Genomic DNA, 20,521 nt, shown 5'->3' on the forward strand with positions numbered 1-20,521 from the left:
GACTCTGATCTATGGGATCCTGAGCCTTGAGGTTTTGAACGTTTTGATTATTGTAGAACAATTCCAAGTGGATGAACTTAATTCCCAGCTGTTTTCCTTCTGGAAATGGGCTAATCATTTTGAAGTTGTCTAGTCCACCGCAAGGCTATTCAATTCCTTAAGCTTTGTGATCTATTCTGTCTTTGGAAAACTTGATAAAAAAGTAATTTTTTTTTCCTGTACAATAAGGATGAATTTATCAGAACACACCCAATATTAATCATAACAAAAAGCAGTATACGTAATGTGTATGTGCCATGTTGACTTTAATGACTACTTCAGAAGCTGGTAACTACTCTACCTATGGAAACTATTTCTGGATCAATACGACCCAAGCTCAGTTGCAGTCAACTCCTTAACACAACTCTTGGTATGTGACATTGATTAAAAATAAAAAAGGGTAAGTGAACAAATACATACTCATACATGATAACGTTTTCAAGAAGCTACTCTTTGTGGAAGGCTACAGGAAAGGGGACTTTCAGGAGACTGTTGACAGGGACCGGGAGGTTTAAAGCTATGGCTTTGGTAAGCACCCCAGTGAGCTATAGGAAGGCATTCGTAAGAGTCGGATTGTGCAGCATCAAAGGAGAACTCTCTAAAAGAGGTGGGTGTTTTCCCAATTCATTTAAATTCTGAGGCTTTCAGTAGTCGAGGGCTAGAAATAAGACCCAAAGAAAAGAACCATCTTCACAACGGCTTAAGAAAGGTGACTGTGCCATTCGGCTCATGATGTTAAATGGTCCAAAAGCATTTGGTGGTGTGATATGGACAAGAAAAATATTAATACACAAACCACATAACACCATTAAAACTCAAAAAACATCTTTTTTTCATTTAAAAAAGTATTTAGAACACATAAAACAAGGCAACATTTATTCTTTCTTCTCGTCTTCCGGTGTGGGGTCTGCTGGTGGTTCCTCCACGGTTGCACTGTTGCTCTCTGAGCCAGTGTTACTATCACTGGTCCCTTCCTCAGCCATACTGTCCACCCCCTCTTGCCCGCTCTCCTTGTCCTCAGGAGTAGATGTGCCTTCTTCACCATTCTGTTGGCTCTCCGTCGCTTCTTCAAGGTGTGTCTCCTCTGTAACCACACATCTGTCACTGTTAGTTCCAAGACACAGATTCATTCTTCTAATTATGCTGACAGTCTAGAGCTGTACCGTCCAACATGGTAGCCACTCACCATGAGTAATATTAAGAGCCAGCATGACTGAGGAACTGTTAGCATCCCTGAAACAATTTGGGTTTGCAAATCTACTTTTTAGCTGTAAATTTACAAAAGCTAAATACAGATCAAGTATTTCTGATGAAAATTTAGCTTCTAAATTTAGATGTGCTACAGGTATAAAATACACATCAGATTTTGAAAACTTAGTATGAAAAAGGAATGTAAAAAAATATTGATTACATGTTAAAATCTTGTTCAAGACATACTGGGTTAAACAAATAAATATCTTATTAATATTAATTCATTTGCTCTGCTTTACTTGTAAAACATGCCGTTAGAAAATTTATAATTACACAACGACTTACATTTTATTTCCATTGGACAATGCTGTTCTGGAGTGCTTTGGATTTAATTAGTAAGAAAGCAGGTGTGGAAATGATAAAAGGGCGATATTTTAGGTACTTTGTTAAATGTCATGCTGGGTTGTTTTCTGTACGAAATTAAGAGCACGAAGTTTTCGCTCTAATATTCTCAATTTCGTCTTTTTCTTTAGCTAGAAGGATAAAATCTAAGTAAATACTATACAGGCATGCTCTACTCATAGAACAGAGGCAAAGGACAGAGTGTTCTGTCTACTTGCAAAATAAGCAAAGAATCATACTCCATACCCTAATTCTCAAGCTCCTGCTTTAACCACAAAAATGTGCTCATGCTCCAAATTTGTTAAGATAAAAAATATGTTCAAAGCAGAAAAAGAGTCAGATAATGAAACTTAAAAATCTGACTATCTGAAATGCTAATCTGCTGAATTAGATCTTGTAGAAACATCTGGTAAAGAGATCTATATTCCATGAAATGTTTTCCTGATGTCAAATCAGAAACTGTCAGCTGAATACCAAGTATGAAGACTGTCCCTCCCCCTTTTGCAGTGATGGTCCAGGGAGCCTTTAGCTGTATCTCCCATGATACTTTGAGCTCAGTCCTGTTTGCACAGGGCACAGGACAGGGTCAAAGTAGTACCTAAGATGAGGCGATCTCAAAATTTCAAGTAATTGGTTTAATCAGTATTTTATGTGAGTTTGACATGTTATTTTGTGCTTTGAGAAATGCTTTTAAACAGGAAAACCAGTAGGCTTGGTAGTAAGAACTTTTCTCAGATGGGGTCAACAAGCCTTTTCCGTAAAGGCTAGACAGTCAAGTATTTCAGGTTTTGTGGGCCAGGCAGTCTCTGCAACCACTCAACTACACTGTGGTGGCCCCAAAGCATCCAGACAACATGTAAGGCTATATTCCAAAAAAGTTTATTTATGACAATAGGCGGTGGGAAAGGATTTGGCCTGCAGGTGTCCCTTGCAGGTGTCCCTGATCCTTAAAAGCAACAACCACAAATCACATTTTAGCAATAAAGGCTAAAATACTGACTGCCAACACTACATCAAATCCAATACTAAATGATTTTATATACATTTCCTTATTTATCCTTGGGCACTCCTTCTCAGAGGCTGGCACCAGAGTACTTACACGAAGAACCTGTGATTAAATAATTTGTCCAGTCATATGCTAGCAGGTGGTGAAAGAGTTCAGACCCAGATCTGTCTGACTCCAGGGCCAGGATCCTAACCTTTGTATCATTATACTTTATATTCCCAAGCTAGAAAATGATGCCTCGATCTGGGCAAATACCTGAGACCTCAAATAGCCAGACTAAACACCAATGCGCACTGCTGTTTTGTGTTGACACCAACATTTTAGCTGAATCTAGGACAGAGATTAAGATTTGCAGAGAAATGTGTAGATCACACAGAGAATAACCCTGACATTCACTTTGCTGTCAACTGGCAGCTCACCTGTCTCCATTGGGACACTCTCGTCATCCTTCTTGTCCTCGGTCTTACTGGCAGCTTGCTCTTCCTCAGGAACCATGCTGCTCTGACTGCGTTCAGCTTGCTCTGCTGCCTCTTTTTCTCTTTCCTCCTGCCTTTTGCGAGCTTGTTCCTCTGCCTGTGCAATTTCAGCGGCAATTTTTTCCATATCCACTTCCACTTTCAAACCGCACAACTAACGGAAAGAGAGAAAACTCTCTTAGTAATGTTCTTTTCTTACAATCACTGAACCAGAGAAATTTTATTTCAAAAGGGGGCTTTCTTGGCTAGGAACTATGTACATGTATACAGGAAGGGAAAAAACAGGGTTCTAGGTCTGCTCTGAAACTCTGTGTCTACAGGAAAAGAAAGCAGCCATGTAACCCCAAGGACTGCAGAATGGTTGGGGAGGCGATGCTGAAAGTACTGGGTTATATACAAGGCTTCCATTTTTTATCTCAAGCTACCTAACATTAGATGTACTTGTTTTAATACAAAGTACACACTGTAAACTAAATTTAATGAAAACATTTAATGAATAAATCTCAATAAAATGAAAACAAACTCATGATTGCAGGAGTTTAAATTAAAACACCAGAGGGTCCAGAGTCTACGGACTTAGCACGTGTGTGTTTTTATATTTTAAACCTACTGCAATTTTGCCAGAAAATGGGAATAATTTGATAAAACAAAGATCTTACTGGTTATAGCAGAGTTAATTCTATTTGAAAGTGAGTAACATTCAATAAAAACACTATTTTAGAAAAAAGAATGAGAAAAAAAATAACAGTGATAAAAAGTACAGTGAACACATTAAATTGATACCCTTTTAAGTTCATTGTTAAATGAATCTGTGCTTTCCAGGAATTTCCTCTTCTTTTCCTGGTGTCTCTCCTCTATTTGAAGAAGTTCAGCTTCTAGTTTTCGCTGAAAGACACAGGATCCAGCTTTCTTATTACTGAATTACTTTCTCAAAAGCAAATGTCAAACACAGGAAATACATCTCATTTTGTAGCGGTCTATACTTTTTAAAAAAAATGTTTATTTATTTTTGAGTGAGAGAGAAAAACGGAACCAGCAGGGGAGGGGCAGAGAGAGGTGGAGACACAGAAGCTGAAGCAGGCTACAGGCTCTGAGCCGTCAGCACAGAGCCCAACGTGGGGCTCGAACTCACGAACCATGAGATCACATGACCTGAGCTAAAGTCGGACATTTAACTGACTGAGCCACCCAGGCACCCCTGTAGTAGTCTACACTTTTTAACAGTGTGACAAAAGTTTTGAATTTTTTATTTAAATCATTTATTACACAATGTGTCTAGCTAAGATCTTAAAAGCAAAAAATGCAGTATAGAGGAATGATTACAATTAACAAGTAGCTGTTAAAGAATATTGTTTCAGGCTTAATTTCCTCAGAAAAAAATATTTAGTTAAGCAGTAAAGGTTGATAGGATGTCTTAAAATTGTGAATGGACATACTTTCCATCACAAGGGTCTTTGGTACAGTTTTAACAACTTATTAAATCCCTGGGAAACCTCCATTTCCTCTAGCTCTTCTCCGAATCAGGAACAGATTACAACGAACACAGAAATACTTAACAGGCACACCGCTGCATGGTATAGAATCACGCCACTGGGGGTCTGTGACACAGGCCCAACTTATTATAACAAATGGTTTGTGACTTTACCTGATGAACCATTAAGGACTGGACCTGTCGTTTGAGGACCTGCATTCTAGCTGTTGTGACAACTGACCGAACGTCTGGCACCACACTCTCACTAAGGATTTCACTGATGAGGCGGTGGTTTCTCTGGAAACGGGCGGTGGCTGTATGCTTCATTGAAAAGCCATCATCATAATCTGGAATAAGCAAGATGTTCTGGAAATGAGGTCACCAGTAACCATAAACAGGAGAGAGTAACAATGTTAATGCTTTATTACCAAGGAGCCATGGCCCTCACTGGTCTAACAACGGGGCCTAACAAGGGCATCGTGGGAGCACCGGGGCAGTCACGTGATAAAAGTCATACAGAGGACGTAACATGTTCACTGGCCAACGTATTGGTTTTTCTCACAAAATCTTTAAGTGATGATATGTGTCTAGAAGGATTTGGTTGAAACACAAATGAGATAAAGCCATGTGTCTTCTGGCCTGGAAATCCATCAACGGGAAGGCTGCATGTTACAGCAAAAGTGAAATGCTGCTGAATGGTTCACTTTCTTGGTAGTAATTTAAGGCATTTACACCTAATGACAACATCTGAACCGGGCAGTTTCTTTGTCCCTGTTTAATTTTAATAGTAAAGTAATGAAAATGCCCACCGCGGAGAAAACATTATCTCTAGCAATACTGTTTCCCAGACCAGCATATACATTTCATTCGATTAAAAAACCATTAAAGCCCTAAAGTAATTTTATAGGAAAAGAATGTTTAATACCAAATTTTACTTTTATTAATCCACATACAAATATAGTTGTTGCCAGTCTGTAAAGCTATTACTTTGTTTTCATTCACTCGAGTTCATATATAGTATGGATCAGGCTTATATGCTTATTTTTAATAGCTATGAAACAGTATTTCCTTCTTCTCAACCCTTGCTCTATCACCTCCATGATTTTGGACATACCTGATAATAATCTGTACTATTTTTATTTAACATATTTATTTAAATTAACTCACTTAAAAAAAAAGCTCCCTCTAAAGCAATACGCATTAAAATAGAAGTTCCTCTCCGACCCACCTAAACTATCTTAGTGGCCCACCAAAGGTGGAGGGACCATGGTTTAGGATACTTTGCTAGAGGCCCGAATTGTGTGGCTCTATCATAGTTTCGCACCTCCGTTATCATTTGGTAATCAAGTAGTTCCTAAAATGCCCATCATCATAATACCACTGCTACAAACTGCTGTGCAAATTACTTTTTGTCTCCTTTCGAGTAATTTCTTTAGGACATATACTTCTAAAATTAAAACTACTGAAAGAAAGAATACTATTTAAAAAGATTGTGACCTTTTCTATTTGTTAAGGAAGTTTTCCATATTCACACTTGAGATTATACATGGTATATTCATGCTACCTCTAAATTATATATATATGTATTTGCTTTTTGATGTTTTCTTTCATTACTTGGAGCCAGTGTTGACCACTTGGAGGGGAAATCAAGTCTTAGCAATCTAGACTTGTCTTTCCTGCCACTTCTAGTTGTCTAATTTGGGTTTTTGGGGGGGAAGGAGTAGGCTTATATTTTCTGGTTATTTTCTAATTTCCAGCTATTTACTTGATCTCATGAATATTCTCTAAATGCCATTTAAAAAACCTTTCACTGCTTTGTGTGGAAACTGTGTATGCCTTCTCTGTAACAGAAGCTGGCAGCTGCTGTGCTCACAGGGACCACCCTTCTCTTGGCCTGATGCTCATCCTCACCTCCCAAACCTTCCTCTTTCTACTCGGTTCGGGGGCATAAGTCCAAGGTCCAAAGTTATTCTTATCCTGGCATCTTTATTTTCACCTTACTTTCTTACCAGCAGCTTTAAGTTCCTATCTTAAACTTACAAAACATAATGGGCCAAAGTCTGAGGAACAGAGATCTTTTGAAGACTGTTTCTGAATGAATCTCTGCAATCCTGCTCGATGTTCATGCAGCCACCTTTCACCTAACAAAAACTGTTAACTGTTTCTACTTGTGGCTTCCGTGTACTCTTATACTGAACCCTCACCATCCTTTCAATTATTTGTGGACTGGATCTTCTTCTATTTTTTAGTTCAGTATGTTTTTCTTGCATTAATCATCCAATCTGAGTAATTTTTGGTCTGTGTTTGCTAGTGTGTCCTAAGCACTGCTGACTCTGTTAAACAGGGTTTAACACTAGGCATTGTTCCTAGTCTGTATTCTACTCTATTATTATTAATTACAGTATTCTATTCTACTCTGTATTTACGTGAATATCAATATCCCAGTCCATTCTTTCAAAAAACCATTGTTTTTCCTCTCCTTCTGGGTATATGTTTATTCATTGTGTTTAGGTGACATCATTGCTTCCTCCATGTTATTTTTAAAGTTCTTACAAGCTTCCTCTTTGTTACCACTATGGAATCTTAAATTATTTTCTTGATGTTTTTGTTACTTGTAGCTAGAGCTTCTGGCCTTTTCCACATCACAGCCACACAGGGAGAAAATGTTATTTGTACAGCAGGCTTGATTCATGGAGGAGAATGCTCATAGCTGCAGGAGGCCAACTCTGAGGCTCCTTGCAGTGTCAGACCCTGCCTGGCTGTGGAGAACCCGGGATTAATCTGTACGCCTGCAACCTAGTCACAGATTGCCCATCAGGAAGCTCTGCTATTTGTATGTGTATACATTTGTACATGTGCATAAAATTTGTATGTGTTCCCTCACGTGTCACCATGAGTTATGTTGGATTTCTGAATTAAATGGCAAACAAATTTGTAATACTTCTACCCACTCAGTAACCTTCTCCCTTAAGAGCCTTTAATTCAGCAAGCTTAAGGAACCAATAAGAAAACAGGACATAACAAGAAGGCATTCAGATCTTTAAAAGCAGGTAAGGCAAAATTCTGACTCAAAAACCTTTCCTGCATTCTGAGTATAAAGATTCTGATAAACAATAAATAGTTTTTGCTATTTTCTGCACTAAGATATCTTTTTCTTGTGGGAAATTCATACACAGATCTTAAAATAATTAATGAAAATACTGAAATGGCACTTAAATATGCTTTGTTTTCCATTTAGGATAGGAAATAAAAACAAACTTAAAAGATTCCTTGTAATTTTACTTCTCAGAGAATGCATAAACAAAACCCCACTTTTTTTTTTTTTTTTTTTTTACCATCTGGATCTTCAGCAGGCTGAATGCTCATGTAAGGTTCTCCTTTCTCCATGCGAGACTGTCTCTGTCGACTTTCTTCCTCTAAAGCAGCTTCTGCACGACTTTTTGCATTTATATAAGCAAGGTATGCGGGGGAATTATGATAGGCCTTCATAGATTCATTGTACTCTATCTGAAATTCAAATGTTTTTCAGTTTTATAATTCACATATTACAGGTTATATGAATCTCATTCGAATATCAAAAGATAAAACGATTTCCTTTTTACAGACAAGGAGTCTGAAGCGTAGAAAAATTAAGGGACTTGACCCAGGCAGACAGACAGTGCAGCCTTAGCTGATTAGATCTTTTGTTTCTTTTCTATACAACAAGCAAATGTTTATGCATTTTATATTGTCTCCATCCCGCTGTGGTCCCCATTCTACCTTTTCTGCTTCGTATTCGTTTAAATATTCTTGTTTTTCTTCATCAGTGAGATCTCGCCACATGCCACCAATAATCTTGCCAATCTCCCACAACTTTAGGTCGGGGTTGGAAGCTTTTACTTGGTCCCAGACCTTAAAAAGGAAACATGAAATTTCAGTATTGATGCCTAAAAATATAGACCTTTAACAATACTTTTTGATACAGAAACTTTTAAACATGAACAAAAGCAGAGGGAATTGTATTAAACTCCTGTGTTCTGATCAGCCCGCTGCAACAATTATCAATAGCTGGCCAATCTCATTTCATCTATACTCTGCTGGATTAATACACAGCAGATCTCAGACATCTCCAATCACTGTTAACAGTTCAGATGAACTAACCTAGTAACAGTCTCTGTCTCTTTAAAGGTTCACAGAATTTAGAAGGAAAGTGGTTAATCTGCTAACACAACAGACCTTATCTTCAAATACATGTACAGTAATTATGACCCAAAATTTCTAAATAGTGGCGAATATGCTAAATGCTCTTGTCATTAATAAAGACACTGGCTGTGTTTGTTATTTTAAGAGAATATAGGTTTGTCACCAAATGGAACTAAACAGAACAAAATAAAAACATGAGGGAAAATTTAAGAAATGTAAAGAAAATAAAAATTACCATAAGCTTACACTGTTTGGAGACAACTACTGCCTTCTGGGCTTTTTTTCCTTCAAACTAACATATAGCTGCCACTGTTTTAATAAAAAATATGACACAAATAAATAGATGTAGTCCTGTATTCCTTTTTTCACTTCACACTTTTCTCATGTCACTGAATTTCTCCAAAAGACTATATATTGGCTACATAACATTACCTTCTGGATTTAAACCATTTTTATTTAATCATGTTATTCTTGTTGGATTTTAGTTCTGGAATTCTGAAATCAGAACTAAGTTCTTTAAAAACTGCAATTCCTTATCCTTCCCTCTGGGCACAGAAAAACTGGCTAAGCCATTATGAAATGTGATGGAAAGCAAACAAGCAAAGACAGCAGTCCTCACTCCCCTCTGGCTCCTGGGCACCTACCTTTCTGCTGTACCTCATGTAGGGCATCAGCGGCTTATCTGGTGGCTTTGGGGGTTTTGGAATCGTAATACCAGAGGAGGCCTACAAAAGAGTTAAATATATTCATTATTCAATCGCAAGTAGTTCACCAGCAAAATGAAAAGAGAGTCCCTTAACAAATTCTAATGCGCCTTTCTTCTACTCGTCCATGGATACAAGATTCTTATATTTTCTCCACTGAAAATAGCTATCACTGCAAATTCAGAAATGTTCACATCAAAAGAAAATAAAGAAAATGACTTTAGGCACAAAATTTTAAAATATTTTACTTAGCAGTTTATTGCTACTGCTTTGACAACCTGGCTGTAAGAACAAAGTATTACATAATAATCCATACATCAAAAATATAGAGTTACATATCACATGTCTCATGTTAGGACATTACCTAGCACCCTTTTGTTGTGCTTAATTTACCATTACACATACAGTCAACACTTGATTATCTGCCCGAGTCTGGGCTCCTTCAGCACTTACCACACTCACAGTCTGAGGGGGGGCTTTGTATCTACTCGGACAGTTTCAGGAATACACTGCACCCCCACATGAATGACACCCCTACAAAAACTACCTCCTAGGTTCAAAAACAGAAAAAAAAAAACAACCCTTATTTCCTTTATCAGGACTACACATTTTATTTTTCTTAAGGTTCTGTCTGTATCTAGTGGTTTTTATAGAGGGGATCCAAAAGCGTAAACTAAAGTCATGCCTTTTCTTGTCCTGAGTCGTAGTAACAGTGCCGGAGTAAATAAATTATCAGGAACAGAGAAATGGCAGACACAGGGCCCAATTAAGTTATTTCTGAGGCCTTACCTTATATTGATTTAAAAATTTTTGGGTTGGTGGGAACAAAGAAAAATGAAAACAAGAGGGAAGACAAAATCTTTTTTAACAAGGTAAAGAAAAAGGTGAGCTAGAGAAGAAAAAGGTGAGTTAGAGAAAAAAACAAAGCAAAGAAAATGAGAGATTGGTTCATTCTATGGGCTAATATCTAGGCAAGAGATACCAAAGAGCTTCTAGTGAGCACCCCAGATAACTCCAATCCAAGAGTGTTTCTTTCTGAACTTAGTTTCATTTTAACATATATGACTACATTTGATGTAGGACCCAGAATAAATTAATCATGGCCAAATCATTATTTCCCCCCAGTTTCTAGGAGACAACTGATAATGATTCTCCTTGCCAGGCTGGGGGGAGGGGGAAGAGGAGCTGGCTTCACTCTAATTATCAAAAGACAGAGACTGGCAACTCTTTATAAAGAGACTTAGTGACATTTTGTTCCCCTGCCCTTCAGTTGTTATGATAAAACCCTGGACAAACGCCTCTTTTGAGTTGGGACATCAATTACAACCTTATTTTTTGTCCAAGGCTCAGAGATTAGTGTATCTGTGCCCCAATTCCACTGCTTTCAAACAACGCTTCCTCCTCCAAGGAGGGTCTTTCTCCATCCTTATATATTTTTCAGTAACTCTGCTTCTTCACACATGAAATTGTTAGAAAGCATATCACCTTTGAGGCAGGATTTCCACTCTTCTTTCCACTCCTCCTATACATTTATACAATAATTCATGCTGGTGCCCATGCAGACAGACCCTGTTTTGTTTTGTTTTAGCCAGCAGCGGGCAATGGAGGTGAGCCACAAGGGATAGAAACTGTAAACAGCAGTGATCTGAACAGCCAGTAAGAGAAGATCTGTCTCCAGGTCTGCAGCAGTTTCAACGAGGGGTGAGGGAACTCCTACAAGGCTAAACTTAAATCATGGGTTCAGAGCAAGACACACAAAGGTCTGATTTTTCATTCATAAAGTTATTAGACAGCATCTCCAAAATAAATCTTCAGAATTCCATGAAGTGGGTTACAAATAAAGTTGGAATTATGCCAATAACTGAAGTTGGTAGACCGCCACTCACAGATTTTTTTAAAGAGATAAAGAATTCTAAAAGGTCTCTTTAAATAGATCGAATTAAAACACTTTAAAAACAAATTCTAGTAATATTTGCTCTGATTACTTTTCAGAGAACCACATTTGATAATATTAATGGATTTGCTTATTTCTCCTCCTTTCTTCCAAAGGAAGGTACCTAAATCGTCTACAAACTGAGGCTGTATTTTCATTACAACGATAGTCAATTTATAAATACAAACAAAAGAAAACCCAAAACAAGAATCACAAAGTTCAATTCTAGCAGGTTTTCAGGACACTGAAGATTTATATCACTAAACATCCCTAATTTATTTGCCATCTCAGCAGACTTCTACAATGTCTTAAACATTACTCTTAAAGAAAAAACACGCACACACAAAAAACCAGTTTGCACTTAAGACACTTTAACCTTGTTTTGAGAAGAGTCCATTAGAAACACCCCCTGCTTTCCTGTAGTCCTCTAGCTTGAGGAGTGAAAAGCTGCTGGCCCCTTTACCAAATGGCCCAGTGGTTATGCTTTTGGAGGGTTTTTTCACGTGTTTCTATCAAGAAAGCTACCTCTAACCGCAACTGTCCACCTTTACATTTTCTAACTGGCAATGAGTTGGGGAAAGTAACTGTGTCACTATGCTTGTCACAACTGTGCTCACATGAGAGTAATTCCTGGGAATCACCATAATTTTATGAAATTTATTTTGGCCACTCAAGAGATTTTATTGTTGTTTCTTCCAATTCCCTGCTTTCTCTGGCAGGGTCTCATTTAAGGGTTTCCTTCTAGGATGGAATTTCCATTGCAGCACAGAAATAAGCGGTGTTTAACATCTTGTCTCTACCAGGTTTCACACCTGTACTTAAGAGCACGCTAATCACCTTCGGGAAGAAGGACTGACTAGGAATGGATTCCATCTCACAGCTGTCACTGGTGCTCCAAGAGGTTTCAACACACTGCATATAGTCTCGAAACCATTCAAGTGCATGAGAGTTACCAGGGAAACCAGATGTTCTGTAGAGCCTAAAGGAAGCTACTTGATGGGGTTTCACAGAATCATTCCTTCAAATCACTGACTTAAGACTATTTGCATACAATAATACCAACTAAGAGCCAAAAAGGGGGGGGGGAAGGTAACACATAATTGGGGTCATTTGAAAATAAAACACTTTTATCATGGTCAAAATCAGATCTATTAAGTCATAACAAAGCTTAAGTTAGATATACAAAAAAGGTGTATGAAACTTCAGGCATAACTAATTTTCTTAGACAGCGATTCAGTGACCTAAAGGAGAGATGACTAAAAGTTGAAGGGGCTGGGGTTAACACAGGCTGAAATCCTTCAGTTTCTAGGCCCTTCAGGTTAAGTCTAGCCAGCAGTTTGATTACCCTTCAATCTGGTGTTGAGAGGACAATGATACCAAGAAAACCACCACAAAGAAGCAAGAGACTAAATTTTCTATGCCCAACAACCCTCCTGCACTAATCGACCCGGAAACTCGTGCCCAATGCAAATGCTGGGTTCTAACATCTCCAAGAGGGAATGAGAAACAGATCATTGACTCACAGGCCCTGAGACAGCGAGTGACCTTTCCTTTTTCTACTGAATGATCTCTCTTTATTAACAGAGAATTCCCGCAGATATATCCAAGTTAGGAACAAAATGCTTATACAAACTGAAATACAAATGATTCTAGTATTACACTTATCACCATTTCTATGCCATTAACATAGATAATCAAGAGCTGACTGTATAGAGCTATTAAAATGTAATCATTCTCTTGTTCACTCCCCATGAATAATTTTCTGCATTAACATGAATGATCCAAAATTGATTCTGCTCCTTGTTTAAATTAAATGTTCTTTATCATTGGATAACCTTGCCACCCATTATACCTGTGAAACACATTTAGGCCAGGGAAAAACACGTACCGATGCACATAAAAACTGTATGCATTGTGAAATGCATACATACACACACTTGTCAAAATTCTTTCCAGATACCATGAAATATGCATGGCACATAAAACTTGATATGCTTATGAAGTACAAATTATGCAGAAACAATGAAAAATTTAGACAAACAAAACTATCCAGTTAAGCAATATGCTTACCAAGATAGACATACAGTTTGATAGTTACAAGCTTTCTGCTCTAGCTTGACTACAGGGTGAGAGGGCTCTTTTGAAGTCACATTAATTCAATTATTTATGAATACAGCAAACAAAAACCAAGTATTAAAAATTTTACAGCCATTATGGGTTGTAAAAATTCTCACCAATGCCACATTCCAATGTATGTAGGTATTTGGCTTTTGGATTTATTTTTATTTGCTTTTGGTAAATCATTTTCACATTTATGTTTCTTTGGTACTTAAGCTTCTTTGACTGTAGTTTAAGATGATTCTAAAATGAAAATGTGAAGTACATTACCCAATTTGGGTGTCTTACGTTGATCATTTAAATGAAACATCGTCAGTTTCAGAAATCATACCCTTGTCCTATGGATTATAAATGAACTTCAAAATGGTCTGGCACATTCAACTTGCATTCTGCAATTCTTTGAAGTGATATGAAAATGTTTTTCTCTTTTTAACTGGAGAGAAATGAATCTCAGAAAGTCAGCTCTTAAATCCAAAAGACAAACAATTATGTGTAGCAGTTCAAACTGGTGGGCCACCGAAAAAAGCTCAGGTCCGTAAGCCCGGCTTTTATTAAGAAACTGAGTCCTTGAGCTTGACGTCAATGACCTTAAATGAAAGATACTCTTTATCTCAAAAAGGGTATTTTAGCTGTAATAAATTCTAGGTTTGTCTACATATAGTATAAGCAGTGCCCAGGGCTTTATCTCTACCAACCACCAAACAGAATGGATTCTTCTTTTCTTCTATATACATATCCAGATCTCACTACTTTTTTTTTCCAGTGTACAATCGTACAACGAATGTTTAAAATACTGAAAAAGCCAGGTTAAAAAAATTGTTTTAGATGGCTGTGCTGATGACTCAAAAGGACCTAACTCTGGAGGCATTTCTGGTCAAATCCAGTTGTTTGCCGGATGCTGTAATAGTTGATTCTCCTACCGTGACCCGGCTGTTGGTGCCCGGGTTCCCTCCCAGCCTGTAGTTGTTGTAGGCGAGATGACTGTATGGATTGTATCCCACAAACCCTGGTGTGCTGGGCATTTGCTGATGGAAACAAATGAGACAAAAACACGAATGAGAAATGAGCTCAAACGAGGAAAACACAGAAATGAAAAATGATCTGCATATGGCATGCAAAAGCAACCTGAATTTAAACAAGCAATGATGTGTTGTAATTGTTCTTTTTCTTTCATTGAGAAACCAGTCTGCAAGTGTTTTTTTTTTCTTTCTTTCTTTCTTCCTTCCCTTTTTTCCTCTTTGCGGGGGGGCCAGTGGTGTTTGTTGTGAGTGAGAATGTGTGTGCTTTTTCTGAAATAAGCAACACACTGAGGTGTGTCAAACACTCAGGATTACTTTATGTTCAATAATATGATATAACAACTTAGCAATACATGTCTGAGATAGGAAGGCTTGAAGTGTGATAAACTAGAAGTCTGAAAACACTTTACATGCAAAACAAAATGTGATTTATTTGACAGTTATGTAGATGCTGCCAATGTATTTATCTATTAAAAACAAATAAAAACAAGAAATGGACTGTTTTCAAAGACAGTTTTAAATCATTCTATATAATGTGAGAAATGAAAAGATACTCAAATCAGGAAGCCAGAGTTGTCAATAGAAAAGAACATATGTGGGATTCAATGGATGTCACATACATGATTTCAAAACAAAGACTTGTAAGAAATGCATGGACTTAATTCTGGGGTGCTATCTGATCTTTTCAACCCAGTCTTTCTTTTTTAGACTTTCTCTTCCATCTCTTCTTTGATCCATCACCCAGAGGTCAATCATGAACACTTTCTGCATTTAGTTTTAATGCAAACTACTTTTCTAGTTGACAGATTTGAACTCTCCTTTTTCATCTAGTTTCTTGATAGCTCTGACCCTTTCAAAACACAACTGCTCACTGCAGCAATGGAATTTTTCTTTTTGAATTGTATGTTGATGTAATCACAAACGGGCTCTTAGACAGTAGTGCCCTCATGGTTAAAACAATGACATCCGATGTTCATGAGAATCAAGGTAGAATGCATAAAAAGGATGTAGCAAAGAGAAACCAAAAGTAGGGTATTTAACCTAATGAAACTCAATCAAAACAACTAATTTAATTTTAACATGCAATTAACAATATTAGTCTTCACGTGTAGAATGTAAAATACACTTAACACACCCCAACTAAGCTGAAGCTGTTATAAACACAATTTTCTAAAACATGCCGCTACACATATCCTAAGTGTCCAAAAGAAAGATATTCAAGCAGATATTACATTTGCAACTCTTTAGGAGAACAACTGAGCAATTCTAGTCTGTATAGGTATAAAAGACGCAAATTAAGCATATTTAAGTAGGCAAAACACAGATGAAGTATCAAAGGCACAAAAGAAGTGTATGTTACTTGGAGTGGTACATTTGGGTGGTGGTGGTATTGGTGGTGGTATTGGTGGTGGTGGTGATGGTAAATAGGTAATGGAAAAAAAAGAAAAGGAAGGAGGATAATTCATTTAATATCCATTCTGTTGGATGTCCTAATCCCTAGTCTTCTGTATTTTATGTGTCAATGTGAAATTACAATGGTACAGAAATAGGACTAAAGAAAGGCCAAAAAAAAAAAAAATTCCTTTCTACATTTGAGAAGTCATAAGGGGACACTTGGTTTTCGAGCTATTTTTGTTATCTCAAAAAATCAAGTTTTTGTCTTCAAGAGATTATACAGTGTCGGAGGCAATATTTACGTCAAAATGACATCTTCAAAGGTTGCATAAAGAATGAGAATCACTTCAACATTATGAGGCAATAATGTAAGAAAATTAAGTAAGGGAATTAAAAAAAATCAAAACTAAAACATTACAATTATACCATTTCCAAAATTGAAGTACATGGTTAGCTCTTTGAGGTCAGGAATCTCAACTGTTCAACTCCACCTGTATAACCACTAGCAGAGTGCCAAGGAGATGGTCATAAGAAATGTTCTTTGATTTAAGAAAGAAAACAAACCAAACACAGGACTTTAAGAGTACTGGAAGTAACTTCTGAAATTGTATGTTACATAAATTGAAATGAGAACATGAGATACGGTATCTCTTTTAAGAAGTATCTTAGGAAAAACAAATTGTTGATAAACATAACTAAAGCATACATCTGAGGGTTAGTAAGAAGAGTCATGGAGTGGAGAAAAAAATTACACAAGGACCTAATTAGTAGACTAGCCTGAAATTTTGGGGCTAAGGGGTAAGGAAGGAGGGCTGATAGCTGTTAAAGAATTGCTTTTGTAGGCTATGGTCAATGTTAACAGTGTTTTGTTTTGTTAAGACAAAAACAAACAAAAAAAAAAACCCAACAAGGAATCCATTTCAGCAAGGCCTGAACAGTTCCTGTTATATCTGTTTTGTGGATTGGATGATTATTTTACATGCTGTCCAAGCTGGGCCAGAGCTTGTTGGGTGAAAAACCTAGTTCACAAGTATTTAGAAACTTTGAAACATTCAATAGGCAGGATCTGACCCACGGATAATGAAATCCTTACTTAAACAGCTTGAAAAATAAACATTTACAATGAGTGTTATTATAGAACTGGAAGCTTTACTATTTGATTTAATATGAAAATTATATATAAACAAGGAGAGAAAAATGTAACCACTTGAAGGTTAGGTTTAAAAATAATATCAAATGGCAGAATGAGTATTCACTCAATATTAACTTTTAAGAGTCTTGACAGAGATTAACTAGAAAGAGGTGTTAAACTTATCATTTATTTCCCATTAAAAAAAGAACTGAGCATAGGAGGTTGGAATTTCAGCAGTATGTTTCTTTTAATGTTGGGGTTGGTTCAAGGTAAGATGCAAAGAGTTATTTTATTTAGTAGGAAGTGCTGTTTTTTGGCTGAATTTTTCATCCTGTTGCTGTGATGACTGAGTGACTGTCACTGGAAGACATCTGGGTTTTTGTATCAAGGCCAGACTTGGCTATTACATTAACAAGAAAATTAAAACTTACTGTTGCAGGAGCTGGGGTGGGAGGTGGGGCATAAGATGGTCTTTCTGTTTGAAAGAAAATAAATAACTTCTTGTAAACAACTGAGATATAATACTATGCAACAAAACTACCAATGGTCCTGTTTTGAAGAAAAAAAATGAGAGTATTTTGGAATTCCCATTTGCTAGGGCATTAGTCTCTTATTAATAGATTGATAAATATAAAAAATGAAACTTACTTGACATTTTGGAAGGTTAAGTTCTCAGTTCCTTAAGAATGAATCTGAGACACTAAAATAAAAAAAGAAAAAAAAAAGAAAAAAAAAAAGAGAATCAAAACTCAGCAAGCATAAGAGATGTTTCCCTAAAGAATAGGGTAGTTTAAATTGGTACTTCTTAGTAAAATTACACTATCTTCTAATAATCCAATTTTCTGCATAAAACTAGTTCTTATAGGTCATTTGGCTCATCAGAATTAAACAACTAAAACAAATTACTGGGGATATTAGCATTAATATTAGACATAGACTTCCAAGTTTCTTATGATATTGGGCCACCTCTTGCATGGAAAACATATTGCTAATGACATGTGAACATTTAATTAAACTGATAAAAATACAATGACAATAAAATGTGATGTATTATCAGGGCCCACCCCAACAAGGCCTACCAGATACTGACAGATCACTGATGAACAGCAGCTTTACCTTCCTCTTAGAATAACAACTTCTATTAAAACAAGGCAGCATTTTATTCCTGGAGGCAACGCAAAAGGTAACTGGTATGATCATGAGCTTTACGTTCTCTAATGGTGGCAAATAACTTTATCTCTCCTGGGAATAACTTTGAGAGTCTACCTGAGAAACTCTTATTAACCCTTCACAGCCCATTTCAAAATATTATCTCCACAGTGGAAGATAATGATAAATTATCTTCATGATAAATTTCATGATAAATTACCCGGGAAGAATTGCTTCCTCATCTGTACTCCTATCCAATTTACAGATCTATAATATTGTTTATTACATTGTATCACACCTGTTAACATGGCTAGATTGTGGAATAGAGACCATCTAACTCATTATTGCAGTCCCAGAACCTAGCTCAATTCTTAATACATTTTGTCCTAATGTTACCAGCTCAGAACAAGACCATATCCGCGTGAGCTTGTTCCTCACCTCAAAATACATCACACACGATGTGTACAAAGAGACAAGCATTCATTTTTAAAAAAGAAGCAAATAACTTCTATGACTACTGGAATACTTTCATGGAACATTACGTGAAAACAAGCATGATGCTTTTGCTTCTATTCTACATTTTAAGGGAATTCCCTGGAGCATAAGGAATAAGAGGACTGTGTGGAAAGAAATTTTTCAATGGCCCAACCTGGGTCTCTCCCTCTTAAGGAAGGGGCAGAAACCATGGACTCCGGTACAGATAGATTTCCTTCCGCTCACATTAGGGAGTGGGTGGGGTGTGGGTGGAGGGACTGTCAACATCCAGAAGGCCTTGCTGCGGGGATCCCTGACAATAATTGGCAAAGCTCCCTGGTACATCACACTTTATTGCTAATATTTTTAAATTATTGCTCTCGTCTGCTACTATAAATTCTAAGCGTGAGCTTGTACATTTGTCTGCCACTGGATCCATCCCCCGTGCCTGGCATAAAATACTAGCTATTTGTTGAACACTTTATACGGGGCAGACTTATCACTTATTTCGGTTCATGGTCACAACTACCCTACGAGGTATGTATTGATAACCCACGTTACACAGGAATAATGGGAGTCTCGGCGAGTTTAAGTAACTTGTCTAAAGCCACACAGCCAGGAAGTGCCAGAGCCGGGTTTCAAACCCAGGCCAAACTGTTTCAGAGCTCTCGCTCTCCACTCTAAGCCACAAGTTCCTCGGTCGTTGCCGAAACACAGGGAAACCACCTTCCTGCGGGGGAGGGACCAAGGGCTTGACTCGCCCCAGGGCTTCCCCTGAGGTCGTTTCCTTTAGGTTGTTGTGGAGAAGGCACTTCACCAGCAACTCCACTAAAGAAGGGAATGCATGGGTGCCTTGACCAGTTTGGCGGGGCTAGTGGCAGGGGCAAATCTTGCCGCCGAGGAGGGGCCCGAGATAGAACTCCCTCCCGGCTCCGGCTCCGCTAGGCCTCAAGGAGGCCGCAACCGGCCCCCAGCTCCGGCCCCGCGGCCCAGCCTGAACCTCAGCAACCCCCGGGAACTCGAGGTCCAGCCAAGCAGGGACACCGCGACTCGCCACCCTCCCGACCCGATCGGGCCCAGTCGGAAACACTCACCCGCGGGCAGAAAAAGCGCCCGTAGCTCCGGCCTCGTTTTCCTTTGTCCCGCGCACGCCCCGCCCCTCGCGTCCGGAGCGTCCGCACTCGCACTTTCCACACTCTTCTTAATTGCTTTCCAGCCCTCACCCGACTCTTTTGCAAAAGGAAACCTCCAGGTGAGGACGCGGTGGTGTCTGGTCCAGTCAGGGATTTTTTTTTCAGGCCACAAACGTTCCTCAAACCCCCCGAATGTGGGCACTCTCCAGGCCTGGCGCCGATTCGTCACGGCGAAGTGGGCGGAGGGGCCCGGCGGCGGCCGAGGCCCGGTCGGCGACCGCGCGGAGCCCGAACGGCGGCAGGTGGCGTGGCGGAAAGCGTGGGTCTCGGCTTCCACGAGCGGGGCCGAAAGACGGCGGGGCTCGCGCCGAGAAGAAAGGCCCAGAACCACTACGGCCGCGTGGGCCAGGCCCCCACCGCGCTCGCGGCGGTGGGGGGGAGTAGTGGTTGTTTTTTCCGGGTTCTTCCTTGCTCTTTCTCTCGGAACAAGAGTATATACTTCAGCGAGCCGAGGGGTGGAGGCTAGGACGACTCGGTTCGCGGAGTTTCGGTCCCCACGGGCGCCTCGCAGGGCTTCCTGCTTTAACGGCTGGGCAATAACCCTTGACCAAAAGCAACACGGACCTTTTCAGTTTTTCCAAGCGCGAGTGGAGTCGAATTGCCAGGTTTCCGAGCCGGGGCCCAGAGATGTAAATCC

General features: G+C 38.6%; 1 protein-coding gene across 3 annotated transcripts; it reads right to left on the reverse strand.

The window, feature by feature from the left end:
* Positions 1 to 847: 847 nt before the first annotated feature.
* SMARCE1 (SWI/SNF related BAF chromatin remodeling complex subunit E1) lies at positions 848 to 19,925 on the reverse strand. Of its 3 annotated transcripts, XM_086687258.1 has the most exons (11): positions 19,786 to 19,870; positions 17,717 to 17,768; positions 17,500 to 17,543; positions 14,443 to 14,547; positions 9,412 to 9,492; positions 8,345 to 8,476; positions 7,921 to 8,092; positions 4,760 to 4,932; positions 3,898 to 3,999; positions 3,058 to 3,268; positions 848 to 1,123 (listed from the first exon to the last, which is right to left on the reverse strand). In XM_086687258.1, the coding sequence occupies exons 2-11, from the start codon at positions 17,721 to 17,723 to the stop codon at positions 915 to 917; spliced, it is 1,236 nt and encodes a 411-aa protein (XP_086543384.1). In that variant the 5' UTR covers positions 17,724 to 17,768; positions 19,786 to 19,870; the 3' UTR covers positions 848 to 914. The 3 variants fall into 3 exon arrangements, with proteins under 3 accessions (XP_086543384.1, XP_086543385.1, XP_086543386.1); XM_086687259.1 differs by lacking the exon at positions 14,443 to 14,547; XM_086687260.1 differs by lacking the exons at positions 14,443 to 14,547; positions 17,500 to 17,543 and having other exon boundaries at positions 19,786 to 19,925.
* Between the last annotated feature and the right edge of the window lie 596 nt (positions 19,926 to 20,521).

Source organism: Puma concolor, chromosome E1 (assembly GCF_028749965.1).
Source record: "Puma concolor isolate L17-30 chromosome E1, mPumCon1.1.hap2, whole genome shotgun sequence".
In the NCBI taxonomy this organism is placed as follows: Eukaryota; Metazoa; Chordata; class Mammalia; order Carnivora; family Felidae; genus Puma; species Puma concolor.